Here is a 17,001-nt window from a genome sequence, read left to right as displayed (position 1 = left end):
TCAACTATGAAGGCACACTCTCTTGCTGCAGGCAGCGGTGTGTGTGGATCTCAACTTGCTACAAGGCATGAAAAAAGAAAATCTCAAGCAGGTACAGACTGAATGAACCCCTGTATCCAGCATTCTGAAAATGGCAAAATAAGAGATGTCGAACAGGTCAGTGGGGGTGGGGCTAGGGGAAAAAAACAGGGAGGTGTGACTGCAGAGTCAGCCCCCGTGGAGTTTCTCTGTGATGATGGAACAGTTTTGAATCTTGATTGTGGCTGTGATTACATGAACCTCCATGTGTGCTAACATGTCACAGAGCTGCAACACACAATGATAAGCAGAAGAAGACCCAGTGTAGGCAAAAGCTTGCTCCTCTGTGTCGGCGTTGTTTTGGCTGCTGTCTTCACTGTGTAAGATGGCGGCACTAGGGAGCCTGGGAGGAGGCCTAGAGGACTTTGGTGTACTGTTTTTGCAGCGAGGCTGTAATTATTTTGAAATATGAAGGTCTTAGATCTTGGGTTGAAGAAGATATCCCAACTACTAATTAAACATACTTAGGAAGCGGTTTAGGCAGATTGTGGTCCTTTCTGGAGGTGGGGCGTTGGGAAATAAACACCGAAGACTTGATCTACCACAAGCCTAGAATCCAGGTCTGCAACTCTCAAGCTGTACAAAGGAAGCCATGGCTGTTTTCATTGCTTCCTTAAAGGTGTAGACTCCGGAGATTTCAGAGCAAGCAGAGATCTCACAATGTGGGCCAGGCCCTAATGTTCTCCTCTCTAGGTTTTGGTAAACTCATTGGTAACTGGAGACTGTGTCATGTTTCCCAGTAGTGTCTGGCTTCGTCCTAAACTTTACAAGCCACCATTTCCCCAATACAAACTACAGAATCCTTAATGGTAATCTTGTAAGATTTTCCTTATTATACATGACAAGTATTTTGATTTGCCAGGATGACATACATGGATGCAAAGATGCCGAGGACCGGTCATCTCACAGGTTAAAGCCAAGTGAATATAAACAAACCAGGCTGCCTGCTACTGCTTAGCAAATGTTAACTTCTCAGACGAAGGCCTTGGCAGGTTTCTTGAGATGAATTACCACTATATCTTCTTGGTAACATCAAGATTATATTCATGTGTATGCACATAAAAGGAGACCTTTGCTAGGTTAGCGTTGTCCATGACAGTCCACAGACCTGCTAACTCAGAGATTTGGGCCAAGCAAACACTAAATTGTGAATTGGACCTGATGTCATTTGGAATAAAGAAAATATTCACTCCTTGACTCATGTAGTTTATACTTTCTTAGTCTGTGACTTTTCTTCTTGGATTGCTAGGACCTGAGTTCCTTTGGAAATCTGCCCCCTGTGCACAGGACCAGAAGCCTCCAGGTTGAACCTTACTCTTGATCTCATGCATAAATAAATGACCTTAATAACAGCATTCTCTGTGTGGGTATTGATTTTCCTGAAGTCTATAATGACTTAACTCAGTCTTTGAAGTAAACACAGGAACAAAACTAGCCACTCAGATCTTCGGTACAACCATTTTATTAACAAAAGGAACCCATGGGGTTCAAACAAGAGTACAAAATACAATTTTTATTTTCCGCTTGGTTAAGTTATTACATTTTTAATAAAAATTTTAAAAAGCTAGTGAACTTATCAAAAACATAACCCTTGCCTACTGAGTTTCTTATTGTGCAAAACCAAAACAGAGAAAGTAAAATTCTGCCCAGGGAAGGAAAGATCTATGTGCACCAGAAGATACACACTTTTAATCTCAAACTTTGGGCATCAAAAAGAAAACCTTAAGGGCACTTTTCATTCTTCCAAACCTAAATGAGAGCAAGAGGGGACTAAACAGGCAAGTATTAGCAGCTAAAGTCTGATCTTCATTTGCAGGGTTTCCAATGTAGTTTTCTACATTCACGTTATCCTGACTACAAGCGTCGGGCCAGGCAGACGCAGATAAAGTTGTGTCTCTGAGCGGTTCTCTTGAATGCCACTGTTGGCTCTGCTTCATTTCTGCGGGGGACTTCGATTTCTCTAAGCAAACTGACTGCAATAGCTTTGCTACAGGGAGCCAACCTGTTCTGTTTTCTCTCTGTCCACACTGTCACTTTCTCCCCCTTGGTTTTGGTTTCATGGAGATGGACCACGTCTTGACAAAGCATGTAAACTACAGCCTGGAAGCCAAAAGACAGGGCATCACTTCTACTGTAAAACAAAAACAGTTTAGGTAGTATTTGAACACCCACAACTGTTTGCAGACACACAACAAAAAGACAAAAGAAATCTCTAACAACTAACATGAGAAATAAGGTTTGTGGTAATTCCCACACCACAATTACTGGCAATACCGTTTGGCATTTTAGACAGTGGCTTACAATGAAAATACATGTGTTTGACGTTAACATGACCACAGAAGAGAGAGGTATGCTCAGAGGGGACAAGTACACATTTACCTAACATTGGTACAAAAACAGATGGCCCACTGACGTTTGAATGTAAAATTTAACCCTAGACAAATGTCTTTAAGTGAACTGGGTGACTGAAAAATAAATCCATCGCTCTGATGAACGCAGCACAACATTCTGCCTGGAAAGCACCAGGGTTTCTAGATCAAACCCCTAGGATTTGGCTGGTCCAGATCTTCACTGTGAGAATCTCCCTCCCACCTGGTGTCAGCAATGTTCTTAGCTCCTGGGACCAACAGACTGGAGGTAAAACAATTGAGCATGTGACCGTGAACAGGACGGGAGGAGGCTGGTAAAGACATGGCTGACCCTGTCAGCAGCATCACAGTCCTGTAGGTCTGAATTATCCTGAGGCTCAATGACAACAAAATATTGCACCAAAACAATTAAAAAAAAATCACAGTTTAAATGGAATTACTAACAAACTGGACTAAGAATGCACAGCATGGCCACTGCCATCCACCCACTGAAGCCACATCACAGGAAGAGCTCAGGCACGTTCCCATCCTCTTTTGAGTTGGGATTTCTTTTAAGATCTTGGGTGTTTGTACTTATTTCTATTTAATGCTAAGCTCATGGAATTTTCCCTTGGTCTAAAATTTCAGATCAAGTGACAGGCTGGAAGGAGTCTGCCGACTGCATACAGCAGAAACCCCAAAGGTCAGTCAGGCCTGGAGTTCCGAGAGCAGGCCTGAGGAAGCCACCAGAGGTAGGATAAGGAAACACTTTGTTTTGTGTGGGTATCAGGTATCCTAAAGATGTCGTGCCTACCCCATCTTTTTCTAATATTCCCTAGGTAACGGAGGGATGGGGAACATCGAACATACACTCTGCAGAAGTTCTTACAGTGGGAGGAAGCGTGGCCTTTCACAACACACTCCATGTGAGAACTCCTCTTTCCTTTCAATGTGGCAAGCTTTTAAGGAATCCCTTCTAGGCTTCCCGGTACTGTAGAGCCAATTTTCAAAGCACATTTTAACCTCCTCAGCAGAGTGGAACCACTGTCGCTTCCATCAGGATCTCCCATGACCATGGACTCCAGAAAGGATACTTAGAAGGACCTTGGTCCTTGCTGTGGTAACATAAGAAATCATGAGGACCCCCAAACCTGGGACCTCAATTCCACTGAAAGTAGACCACTTCCTCATTCACACTTACTTCCAAGCTGTCTTGTTCCCCTACATCAAGTCTTCCTACCAAGTCCGTAAGTTCCTAACTGTGTGAACCCTGGTCAGAGCACACTCCTGCAACCTTCCAATTCCTTAAGACTCCTCTCTCCAACAGTGCAGACAATCCTCTACTTCCTCTCCCATCACCAGGACTTCCGGTTTTTCAGTTCATATTTTCATCCACTTTGAAAGGGGACAACCGACTCCACCCTACAAACTTGTGTGACCACCCCACTAAAAAGTTCTCAAGCTCTTTCATTTCTGTTATCTTCACACTTGAAGTGCAAATGTTCTCAAGTTCACTTTCTCCTCCACCAAGGTGGGCGAAAGAACCAATATTCTAAGTTGGTAACAACACAGTGAATGCCGGGATCTCTTCAGAGAATGAAGGAAACAGGCGGCGGCGTCTCTTCGGCATCCCCAGGATGTGGATCAACCTGCAAGACAGGAAAGGGAGGGAGCTAATGGCTGAAGCGCCTTGGTTCTCTTACCTGCTTCTCATTGCATGACAGCTGTGAGTGGAAGTTGCTCAGCACCTGTGATCAAGTCCTCCACTGTCTGCTGAGGGCTCTATCTTTTGCGGCCAAATCAAACATCTTCAAGGCAATGCACGACACTGCATATGCACGCCACAGATCACAAGCTAAGTACCACAAAATGTGCTCAGTGGCTGTGATAATCTATCAACTCGGTAAGAACAAGTCTATGCGCATACTCAGCCAATTATGAGTCAGCAACGGCACGTTAATGAATGGAGGGGAGCAAGCGATTGTCTGCAGACGGCTTAATGAGTCTAATTTTCTTTACCTCTGAATAAAGAGGTGGAGGCTGAAACCGGAATTCTTGTATGCAGGCAAACATAGAGTAGCAGGTTTCTCCCTCACAGTCAGGGGGCTGAGGGTACGGAGGAGTGTGTCGGGAGAATTCTTCCTCGGTTACCACATCAGCGTAATTTGGTGGTGCTGAAATAGAAATGGAGTTTGAGGTCAGAAATCCATGCAAACATGCCCCAATTAAGGTGTGTCTTCTCAACTCTTACAAAAGCAAGAGACTGAGCCAAACTGAAGATTCGGTGGCCATCACAAGAAAAGTCCCAGTCCCTTAATACACAGCTACTAATGTCGAGTATGTTCTATTTTCAATGACCTTTTTTTTTTTATCTACATGTCACAATCTAGGCAAACAAGTATCTCTGAGCTATAGTTATAGGAAATATGTAACAGTCTATATGTCTATCTTAGCCATTTTTCATTGTTTTCATATTGCAAGTTAGTCTTAGGAGGTGTACACTTCATTCCTGGATTTGCCCCTGGCTTTGTGTCATGGCTAAAGCAGACGTCATGGTTCCTTCCCGGGGACGTTATATAATTTAGTAGGATCAAACAACAGAGCAGTGGTGATGGTTCAACTTCACAGTCAACCTGGCTGGACTTAGAATCACCCAGGGGACAGGACCCTGGCCATGTCTGTGAGGGAGTTTCCAGAGCCTGGACTGAAGAAGGAAGAACCACTTGGATGGGAGCAGCTTTGTCCCATGGGCCAGGGCCTCAGACTCAGGTAAGAGAGACAGGGTGCACTGAGCAGTACCCATCCCTCTCTGCTTCCAGACTGTGGATACGCTGCGGCCAGCTGCCTCGCAAGGCTGCAGCCACAGCTCAAACGTTTCCCACTGCCATCCTTCACTGGACCCTCAGAACGGAAGTCAAATGAACCCTTCCTCCCTTGGGCATCTTCTTGCCTGGCATTTGGCCACTGCCAAAAGACCGTGTACACACTAAGTGGGGGTGGGGGTGGGGGGGTTGGGGAGCGGGCATGCCAACACCTGCTCCTGTCATGTTCTGTTTGCAGCTAGTCTCTATCTAAAACGTCACTTTAGAAGACACAAATGCTTTACCTTCGGGCTGCTCGGGCAGGGCCAGTGCCAACCAGCTCATGTCCACACTGAACTGGCTTGTAACACTGCTGTTTCTGCGGCCAAAGCCACTGTATGGAATCGTACCAATAACTAAGGGTAGCTCCAGCATCAGTTTTTTAGCACCAGGAATGTGGATGTATACCTAGTAGGTACAAAAGAAAAGCATGTGTTGAGGGAGAGAAAAGCACAGAGTTAGGGTAAACCTCGTGGGAACTAAGCTGATTCAACTCCCTTTTCATAGGAACAAATGCCTTTGTCTCCCACCACGCCACCCCAGGACAAATGTAAATTGTCCTGACTAAACAGAATGAACACACACTAACTGCAGGACAACCTTGTGATAGGGAACTGTGGCCTTCACGTGTTTCCCTGTAAGTTGACAGAGCTTGTAACAACCCTGGAAAACGGCCTATGCTTCAGTGTATCAAACACTCCTCACATCACCTCAGTTCCCTTAAGTTTATTTCATTAAATTCCCCTAGGTAGAGACTGATTTTTAGTAACAGTGAAGGCTCATCTTCATATACCAAAAGGTGCAAACATTTTCCCAAGCATTAAAGAGATGATTAGAGATAATATTTGCAAATGCATGGCTTCCTGATCTGTTTTTATGTATTTCTGATTGTTCGAGAAGCTTTGCTTACAGCTAAGGAATAGTCCACTCTGATAATGCAGCAATCCAGGATGGAGGGAGTAACGGGTGGAATTTTCAGCATCTTCCCGTTCCACGTGTCTGTACTTCCAGAACCAATGTGGTTTCCTCGAACGTTGGCAACCATGTGCCGGACTGTCTTTGTCTTTCCACTAGCCAGATAGGTCTGGGTTTGGAATATGGCTGCCTTAGGAACAATCAGGCGAGATGAACAATTCTCTATTTCTGCATAGATGGGAATAGCTTCTCCTGAAAAGAGAAGAGAAACAAGATGGACTCGGGGACATTTCAGAGCATTCCCAAGGCATCAGTGGACATTGTGACAGCCCAACACTGCTGAAGTCCTGGCTGGAAGCTTCTGTGAGAAATCTTAGGGAGAGGAACGGACATTTCGTGCAGAAGGCACTTTTATACCAATTGCACTATTCACTTTTCAAATGTAAAAAATTTAACATCAACAAGCCTCAAGATATGTAAATAAGCAATATGCATAAATTAAGATAAGGTACATAAAGAAATGATGCAGTAGGAGGCTTACTAACAACCTGACGAGAGCCCAAGGAATGAAAACCTGCCCAACAGCGAGCAGAGCCTTTGCGTCTCAGGAATTCATAAGGCTAAGGTACAAACAACGACGGGCAGGCAAGTTAGTTCACAACATTGCACATCTACACCCTAATTCTCCAACAGCTCTGTATCTTCTTGCACAACATTAAAATAAAATGCCAACATTTCCCCACTCTCCTGAGTTTTATTTTGTTACTAAAGCAACAAGATTGGAGTCAGAAAAAAAAATGGGAGTTTTATTAAAGCCTGTTACACATGCCCTTAAAAATATGCAAATGTTAACTATATTTTAAAATACAAAGTACTTTATAGATTATAAAACTTACTGCTTTAAATCACTGAAATCATCTAGTGAAATCAATGCGTCTTTCATTTGGACCGTTTCAAACATGCCGCTTACCATTACAGTAGCCCTTCCTTTCAATTTTCACACTCAGTGACACAGGGCCGGACGTGAAGAGCCAGCAGCCGACCATTTTCTCCCGCGTTTTCAGCATAGGAGTCTTGAAAGTTGCAAACAAAAGGACTTTAGTTAAACCACTCAAGAGAACATATAGTCCTTTAGAGAATAATTATAAAGAAATATCAATCTTTCTTATTCTCATGTGACACCAAGTGCTGAAACCTATTTCCCTCTTAGGAAAATGGTAGTGAGTTAGTTCTGAGATTCTAACTTGTGTGACATCATCCTGTTTTACCCTGAGGTTATTGTGTTTCTAGGAAATGACACAACATCCTTTAGAAAAAGCAATCAAGGGTCATATTCATACTTTAAGTATTCTAGAACTATCACTGTGTGTGTGGTAGGTATAGCATAGCACACACACAAGTGTGTGTGTGTGGGGAGTGCACCCCCATGCCAGGGCACGCACAAGGCAAGGGAAAATGTCCAGAACTTGCCCCTATCACTCTCCATTTTTCTTTTTTGTTTGAGACATGGTCTCTCAGTGAATCTGAAACTCACATTTTAATCTAGGCTGGTTGCCTGCCAGTGAGTCCCTGGGATGGACCGGCCTCTTTCCCCATCTCCTGAGGCTGTAGTCATGTGTGGCCACTCCCAGCCTGTGCATGGGTGTTGGCAATTGGAACTCAGGCTTTCTTGCCTTCACAGCGACACTCTTCCCCCCTGAGCCATCTTACTAGTATGACAGAATTATGTTTTAAGACAATGTAAAGATCGGGAGAAAGAAGCAACGAAATAAAAATCAACAATCAGAATGTTACACTGCTTGGCATATACCACACAGGATAAGTAAACAGTCTTTTTGTTTACTTCAGAACACGTATCAGACAGAACTTTCAAATGTTCTTAGACTAGTCTGGGGGCTTTAACGGTGTATCCACATATCCTGTGTCAGCAGACCTGAAAATGTGATGAGACACCTTATACCCCGCTACAGGGTTCTAGTCTTCAAAGTAAGAAAAACACTCAGCTGAGGCTTAAATGCTCTGTTTACAAGGCATGAAAACAAAAGCATCCTGTAAAATACTGTTGCTGGTCATTTTTTTCATCTCCTTTAGAAATTAATAGTAAATGGGTCAAGGGTCTGTTTTTGACAAAAAACAAACCTCAACTTCCCACATGACCATGGCAATTTTAGAAATAGTTTTAAAATTCTACACAAATTTATACACACACACACACACACACACACACACACACACACACACACACATATACACATACACACTACTAATGCACTTTTCCAAATGGAACTTAAGGAACTGTTCAAGAGGCCTGCCCCAGGGCAGTGCGGTTCAAGCATGGTGTGTCAGTCATCTGTTATCTCAAGGGGGAACATTTATTCTACTTCCTGTGAGAATAAGAACTAAAAAACTTTTAGCTGCTGGCTTTTCCCCTGTCTTTAAAAATATTAGCTAGAAAAAGAAGCATCCAATACTAAAAACACATCTTTGCCACATCAGTGTCAAGATGGGAAGTTTAGATTATCTCTGTATTATCTATGAAGTAAAAAATAACACCATTCATTCATATTTAAATGAAGACCCATTTGGTCCTATCAGCTTTCATGAAAATCGAAGGTATAATTTTATATTATTTTGATAATATGGGTGCAGATAAAAGAATGTAGCTCATTAGCTCCCATCTTGCCTATTCTGTTGTTCCTTATAGCCTGATCCTTCTTCCCAGCCTACAGTATTTCTGATGATTATTAGAAGTTCAATGCCTTAATGTGGCCAAATCTGTCATAAGGAAATGATAAGTGAAAGGCTCGTGGTGGTGGCAGCTGCACACACTTACTTAATGCTAGAAAATGACATGCAAAATGGAAGGATACATAGCATAATGGCCTGGGCTTCAATAACAGGCTGAGTGTGATTAATACTCTTTCGTAATTACCGTTCCTCAACCTGCTATTATTGGCGAATTTAGAATACCACAGCCCTGCGAATGTGGCCGGGCTGGTAAAAGTAACCCTTCTCTGCTGTGCATTATTGTTATTAAGGCTTATTAATGCATTTCAAGCCTGTGTAACTTTTTGGCAAGAGCAGCCCTGAACAGCAGGGACATAATCAATAGTATTACCACACACAATTTGTAATTTGCCCAACCTAGAATCATATCTTTATAGTGAACGCCTATGGGTTACATTGTGTTTTCGGAACCAGCAGACAGCGACAGTGTAGCTCACCATTACCCTGACAAAATACAGACATCACCACTGAAAGGAAGGAGGGACAGAGCAAGGAAGAGCTTACCAATAAGGGTGGAGTGTTGACATCCACGTGACTGACAACCTGGAGCTCTCTTCTTATACTCTGGTCTGGTACTTGGGGTCGTTCCAAAACAGCCCTCACACAATACTGAATACTGCCATACTTCCCAGTAAACGACGTTGCCAACGGTCTGAAAGAAACCAAAGATATTGATTTATGAGCTTATTTTCAGCCAGACAGAGTCAGGAAAAGCATGCTTGAAACTGTGGATTAAGGTTGAAAAAAACAAGAGTCAGCATGGGAGTAGAGGGAGGGTCCCACAGGGTTAGCGAGTGCATTTAGTGTTGGGACACTGGGTGCTCAAATACAGGACACAAGGCAAGGGGAGGAAACAGGAAACTGAAAGCTTCACTCACTCAGATGGAAGTTGAAAGCGAAAGGGAAACTCGTGTTTTCCAGGTTGCAACAAAGTGAGGCCTTCACCTGAAAGAGACCACATTGGACTTTAACGAAGATCAGTTTTAAATCAGGAGTTTTCACAATCTAAGCCATGTATTTTTTTTTAAAGGTGGTTTTTCTGGCAGTACACTCCACAAGTTCGTTAAACAGATGGAGAGAACTAAATTTGAATTTGTCTTTTACCAAGAAACACACACACACACACACACACACACACACACACACACACCACAAAATGATCAGTTATACAATTACCATAAAGTGCTACCTAGGGCCAAGAGTTCCAACATACATATACAGTATATGTAAATAAACACACATGTAGTGCATATTCATATATATGTGTGTACACATAACACACACACACACACACACACACACACACACCTATGCACACACCTAGAGGTTACTCTATGCTAACATGAGACATCAATATTTAACTGACAATATTTAATTGACAAGTTACATTTCTTTGTCTGTACTAAAATAATCATACTATGTATTCTTTAGACTGAGATAGAAAACCTGGGATAGCATTAGTAACAGTTACACAGAAGACAGCCAAAGCAGCAAGAGGCAGCTCTTCACCCTTTAGCTCTACTGGGATTAACAGGGTTTCTCAGTGGTGAAAGCAGGATTTTCCAAGCATGGCGTGGCCCCATCCCGTTCTTGTTAACATCATTCAACTTCACGCACAGGCTTGTTATGAGCAAATGCCAAAGTACAGGGATGGATGGAGACTAGAGGGACCACCAGCACCTGTGATGAATGTCCATAGTGTTTTACATGGATCCAAAGTGGATCCTGTGGCTTCCACTCTGGTCAATGGCTCCCTACGGCACGTGACCGATTTTCCCTTTGATCTCAGACTTGAGGCTACATTGTGGGTGAAGGAAGTAAGATGAAAAAGGATGGTAGACAACTTGGTGTGGAATTTGGTTTGTTACCTGACTTGATATTTCTGCTTCATGTGGTCAAAACCATTAATGAGGTGGGTTTCTTTGGTTTACTTAATTACCTGTATTACTCGGTATTTCAATCCTGCACTTTTAGAAAATAAAAATACATTCCTGGTCCAATGAGTGCTCTAAATCTATCTCTGGTTTTCAGTATGTACTACATTAAGGGGAAAGAAGGAACATGGATCCATTTCACATAGAAAGACATCACAGGTAGGTGACTTGAAAGTAATGGAACAGAGATAAGTCAGGACACAGGGTCCGATGAAGTAGTGTGACACAGTGTGAGTCCAAGAGGTTCCCAACACGCAGGAGTGGTCACACAAGCGTCAGGAGGGTCCCAGAAGAGCAATAGGACTGGAATCAAGGGACACTTCTGTACCCCATCTTCTCCAAGAGGCTCAGGGGAACAGAGCTGAGATGGGTCTGATTTGTGACCACTAGGTTATACATGGCAAAGTACATGCACTTGTTTAGAAATGTGGATTGTATGTGAATCCAACGTTTACTGGACTTAGGCTCAGGTGATAGAAGGACCGGTCCCTTCAGTCCTCAGAAGACCAGCTGGGGGAAAGGAGATGAGAGATTTGTACTCAAGAAGACTAGAGAGGGCTAAAATCCCACGACTTCTCACACGAACAGCGCTGGGCCTGGAGTCTGAGGACCCCAGCACAGATGAGTGCGGAGGGTTCAAATAAAGGGAACATCACGAGGAGGCAGGACAGGTATGTGGAGAAGAGAGTTGCCCAGCACATCACAAAGTGACATGCGAGATGAATGGGCTCCTCAGGAAACAGGTCCACACAGGAATGACAGAACTCCACGGGAGAAAATCAACTTGAGGAAGTGGATAATCACCGGAGGATCTAGAAAAACGTGCTTCCTTCTCTTTTCAATCCTTATGTTTAGTTAAAAGCATTCACAAGATGTCCACTGCGGCCATTTCTGCTTCTGTTTTCTGGCTCCTTGCTTCCACCTTGTCCTCTGAGGACTCAGTGCCATAGGGAGCAGCTGCATTCACTGGAGGGCTTCTCGTCAGAGCTCCTAATGGAAGTGTTTCAGAAGCCCTGGGGTCTAGAGATGTTGCAGCGGGCAAGTGAGGGCCCGGTATGTGGTCACACTCTGGTGGGTGCCTGTGAACTGAAGCCAGCTCTCCGCTTCGGTCCCTGGGTCTTTCTCACAATCGGGTCTTAAAGACACGAAGCAGTTCAGCCATGCTGACAGTAAGTAGTTCAGTAAGAATATTAATTTTAGAGAATATTCTGGAAAGAGTTTTAAAAATAGATCTCAATATTACATTCCCTAGGAGTCAACGTTTAGAAAAAAAAAATCTCCTCGGGTCATTGAAGGATAGCTTGTTTCTGGAGCTAATGGCTCTGAGAACCTATGTGTGAAGGTGCTACGTTCTTCCAAAGGGGAGGTATGTGGGGTGATGGTTTCCCCCCTTAACTAAAAGAGACACTGACTTTAAGTAAACTATAACCATTGCTAATATAGTCTAAGAAAACTGGAAACTGTCTAGAGTTAGAAATCCCATTTCCTTAGAACAAAGCTACACGATCTTACTTGTGATCCAAAAACCTACCTATTACCCCAGATTTTACCAAAGCAATGCTCATTTCTCACCCTAGGTTCAATGCTTCCAATTTTGTCTCCATTTCCTCAGTAGTTATGGGCTCTGAGTCCGAATCTTGGACAAAAACCTGTTTACCTGTCTCTTCCATGGCCTTCCCTCCAGTCAGCCATCTTTAACATTCATGTAGGCCATTAGTACCCGGAGAAAAAGACTCCTGGAATCCACAAGGAGGAAAGGACATGGAGGAAGGTAAGAGCTGCCACCTGCCACACCCCTTTATCCAAAAGGCAGCTCCTGTTAGTGGTACACATTTGAGGACTTAACTGTGGACATTGCACTTCTCCACGGGCGGCTAAGATAGAGTTAAGTTTTAAGCTCGCATTTGATAGGTCCAAGCTGATGAGGCACAGGTAAAGGCTTAGAGTAGTTTCCACTGTCAGAAGCCTGACTCACTGTTAATAGCATTTTCAAGATGAACAACAACAGCTGATGTCCCAAGCATTAGCCCAACATACATATGCATGGGCACTTATGGAAAACTCTGAGTGAACAGGAAGGTGTAATTCAGAAATCCCCAGATGGCACTGTCTCCAAAGTCCTTTCTGAAAGGGGAGAGAGGCAAGAGGAAGAGGAGGTACAGAAAGGGACAGCTCTTAGACACAGGTTCCCCAGAAAGGGAATGCGTCCCTTGAACTACCCAAGTACCACTTCCCTCTCCCCAAGATCGAGTTTTCTGCAAATCATCCTGAACGGAGGCGTGGAGGCCCATCAAACTCTGGGCACCACATAAAGGAACCTCACAGGTTCTGGTTCCACTGTCTATTGCCTCCAGGTCAGAAAGGACCCTAGAACCCAGACAGTCTAATCGCTGGTTCCCACGGCAACGACTCACTCCCCTCCAGGTCACTAGAAGATCCTAGGAGGCCAGGTGCAAAGGCACACCACCCCAAGGGTCTGGACTCTTCCTAGAAGCCAGGTAGGGGCACAGGCTTGGCCTCCTGCCCTCCATCCGTGACAGTACAGATGATTCCCCCTTCCAGAAGCTTCCCTCAACACCACCCACCACCCAGAGGCGCGCCCCCTCCTGCCCCCTCCCTTGGAGATGCTCATGCTCACCAGCTGGGGCCTCGAGTAGGCTCAAGCGCAGGTTCAAGTATTCCACCTCCGAGGAGGCTGCTGGCGCAGTGCCACCGATGCAGACCCGGGCCCCCGCGCTCGGGCCCCAGGCAGAGGTGGCACGGCCCTGGGCCTCCAGGCGCAGCCCGCGCAGGGCCACCGGCTCTGCAGCCTCCAGCAGCACGTGCCCAGCCACTGTCTCCCCGCTGGAGTAGCAGCCCTTGCTCTCGTCTTCGAACACCAGCCCCAGGCTCTTGACGCGGCCCCGGGGACCATCGGCTCCCGCATCGCCGCCCATCCCGCCAGGAGATGCGGCTCTGCCAGCGAGGTCGGCAGCGGCCCCGGGTTGGGGTAGCCGGCTCCGCGACGCTGCTGTCACGGGCGCCGGCCGCAAGCCCAGGGCCACCACGGCCGCGGAGCCCAGCCGGGTGAAACACCCGCACCGGGGCCCTGTCTCTTTAACACACCCCACCGGGACTGGAAAGGGGCCGGCCCCGCCCGCCCACGGCGCGCGCCCATAGGCCCGCTGCGAGACATGCTACTTTCCCATTGGTTGCGCATGACCACTGAGTCATTTCATTGGCGGCCCCTCGCCGGGCTGAGCAGGACGGTGGTGCGTGATCAGGGCAGCTCCACCAATCGGGGGACAGCAGAGTGCACGTGCACAGACAGTTTATTGGCGGGGGCAAGGCACAGTCCTGGGCCACGGACCAATAGTGAGGCAGTGCGCCCATGTGGACAGAGGATGGGAAACAATCTCTGTCAGGGAGGGGGCGGAACCCGGCTGCCCGGCGCGCTGGTGTCGGCCGTTGCTATGGTTACAGTGGGGGACAGGCTTTCCAGCCAAGAGAGGCTGGAGTACAAGTCTCTGAGTTCATACTAGAATGTGAACTTGTGGCTCAGCCCGCACTCTGTTTAAGATGACTTTTGCAACACGCCCAGTGAAAGGTTTCCTGGAAAATGGAGCGCAGCCGTCTTGCCTTAGGAACTTTAAAGCAGAGATTAGAATCTGCTAGCTTCCATGATTCTGAGCCTGACCTCTATGGGTCTCGGAATTCCTGGACTAGGTGAGAGCAGACGTCTAGGAAGAACGCTGTAGTTCTAAAAGCCTTTGCCCTGAGGAGTTCTGCTCCCAGCCGCTGAAGTCCCTTCAGACTCAGCCTCTGATTCTTCCCACTTTAAATAAGGTCGTGGTTTTAAAACAGCACCTGCCACTCACTGGTGCTGATGTAAACAGCAGGACTTCATTTCTGACTGAATAATACTCCGTTTGATCTAATGATCACCTTATATACACGGCAAAATGTACAAATACACTTTATATACACTGTAAAATGTACAAATATTATGTCTGGAAAGAGATATACACCTGACACACAAGTGCCCCACCCAAGAGGATTTTGTCACCTCAGGATTATAGTCCTCGAACATGCCCAGCTGCCTCCCTGACATGTTCCTCAAGCATTACAGCTCTTCTTGCTGGTTTCTTCAGATCTCGCCGTTCTCGATTTCCTTTGCTATCAAGCATATTTCGGTAGCTGTAATTATTTGGCCATCATTTTGTAATCTTTTATATTCTCTCCTTGTCAAAATTTTAAATTTGTAAACTGTGATAAAGGATTGATAATAGAAAATTAAAACTGAAGGATTTTTTTTCCAAGTGTATTTTTCAAAGACCTTAAAGGTGTCCTACTATCCTCTTTTGAGGTTAGATTATCAACACGGAACTTTTTAATTATATTTATTTATTCATATAATATTTTTATTAATTCTTGGAGAAGTCCAGACATGTGTGCAGTGTATTTTGCTCATATTCTACCCCATTCCTCTCCTAACTCCTTCCAAATCCATACCCACCTTCACGTTCTTTCTAATTTCATGTCTTCTTTTCAGATTTTTTTAGTTTAATTTAAAATTTTATTTGCTGTTATGCATCTCATAGAGTTCAGTCTGTGCTGCTCATATGCACTCGCCAGGCCATCCTCTGGAACATGACTGACTACCAGCAGCCACACCATTAGAAGACTGTGACTTTAATAAGGTTTTAGAGAGTTCAAAGATCTCTCTCTCCCTCCCTCCCTCCCTCCCTCCCTCCCTCCTCCCTCCCTCCCTCCCTCCCTCCCTCTCTCTTTTGGTTTTTCAAGACAAGGTTTCTCTGTGTGTAGCCCTGGATGTCCTGGAACTCGCTCACTAGACCAGGCTGGCCTTGAACTCACAGAGATCCACTTGCCTTTACCTCCGGAGTTCTGGGATTAAAGGCGTGCGTCACCACTGCCTGACAGAGCTCAAAGATTTATCTCTTCTCAAAGAAAGTGGAAAGGGCGGCAAATCCATCTCTGTTTAGCATCCTGAAATACCCTTGGGTTTCTGATAACCATGTTTATAATGATCCTGGCTTACTTTTCTTCAGCTTAAACATGCGTTTGTATGGTATTTACCACTTCAACTAGGGACAAAGACTTTGTTCTCATACGCTGTTTTTTAACCTTTGGTATCTAACACAGGAACATGCCATATGTGTTCAATAAATGTGTGTTGACACACTGAATAGTGACTCACAATCCATGTAGTGTCACTGGTTCTGCAATAGAGGGATAGGATTGCACCTCTTACTGGGCTTACACAGGCTGCAGGAAGATGTTCTCTTCAAAACTAAGGGTCTAAGGCATGGGTGAAAGACCAAGGGAAGTCTCAGAGTGATACAAGACAGAATTGCAGACAGGGCATCCTGTGCTCCAGAGACCAGGCTCCCTCTGTCAGTTTGCTTCTTTGTTTTGTCTAGCTTTGGCCATCCCATCAAAGATCTTTTGTAAAGGAGGCAAGCCCTCTCTCACTAAGTTACATCTCCAAACTTTAGGTTTTAGGGGCATGGTTTCACTAGGTAGATCTGAACAGTCGAGAAGTCCAGATCTTCCTGTCTCTGTCTCCTGTAGCTAGAGTTTTCCTGCCTGGCCCACAGTCAGGACAAATCTCTCTCACCCACCAGTCCCACAGTCGCTCAGACCCAACCAAGTAAACACAGAGACTTATATTGCTTACATACTGTATGGCCGTGGCAGGCTTCTTGCTATCTAGTTCTTATATCTTTTTTTTTGGGGAGGGGGGGGAGTTTCAAGACAGAGTTTCTCTGTGTAGCTTTGTGCCTTTTCTGGAACTCGCTTTGGAGACCAGGCTGGCCTCAAACTCACAGAGATCCACCTGCCTCTGCCTCCCGAGTGCTGGGATTAAAGGCGTGCACCACCAACGCCCGGCTAGTTCTTATATCTTAAATTAACCCATTTCTATTAGTCTATAAGTTGCCAAATGGCTTGTGGCTTACCAGTATCTGAACATCTGCTTGTCATGGCGGCGGCTCACAGCGTCTCTCTGCCTCAGTCTTCCTGTTCCCAGAATTCTCTTGTCTGCTTGTCCTGCCTGTATTTCCTGCCTGGCTACTGGCC

The 17,001-nt window shown here is 45.2% G+C and overlaps 1 protein-coding gene across 2 annotated transcripts; it reads right to left on the bottom strand.

Annotated features, from left to right (window-relative positions):
- Positions 1-1,524: 1,524 nt before the first annotated feature.
- On the bottom strand, positions 1,525-14,025 carry Arrdc4 (arrestin domain containing 4). 2 transcript variants are annotated; one of them, XM_028872782.2, is made up of 8 exons: positions 13,562-14,025; positions 9,868-9,934; positions 9,494-9,641; positions 7,173-7,275; positions 6,198-6,454; positions 5,533-5,695; positions 4,446-4,600; positions 1,525-4,075 (listed from the first exon to the last, which is right to left on the bottom strand). In XM_028872782.2, the coding sequence occupies exons 1-8, from the start codon at positions 13,857-13,859 to the stop codon at positions 4,016-4,018; spliced, it is 1,251 nt and encodes a 416-aa protein (XP_028728615.1). In that variant the 5' UTR covers positions 13,860-14,025; the 3' UTR covers positions 1,525-4,015. The 2 variants fall into 2 exon arrangements, with proteins under 2 accessions (XP_028728615.1, XP_028728614.1); XM_028872781.2 differs by having other exon boundaries at positions 1,525-4,600.
- Positions 14,026-17,001: the final 2,976 nt, after the last annotated feature.

Source organism: Peromyscus leucopus, chromosome 1 (genome assembly GCF_004664715.2).
Source record: "Peromyscus leucopus breed LL Stock chromosome 1, UCI_PerLeu_2.1, whole genome shotgun sequence".
In the NCBI taxonomy this organism is placed as follows: Eukaryota; Metazoa; Chordata; class Mammalia; order Rodentia; family Cricetidae; genus Peromyscus; species Peromyscus leucopus.
The sequence above is the reverse complement of the archived record's forward strand: the minus strand, read 5'-3'. Positions and strand labels throughout refer to the sequence as shown.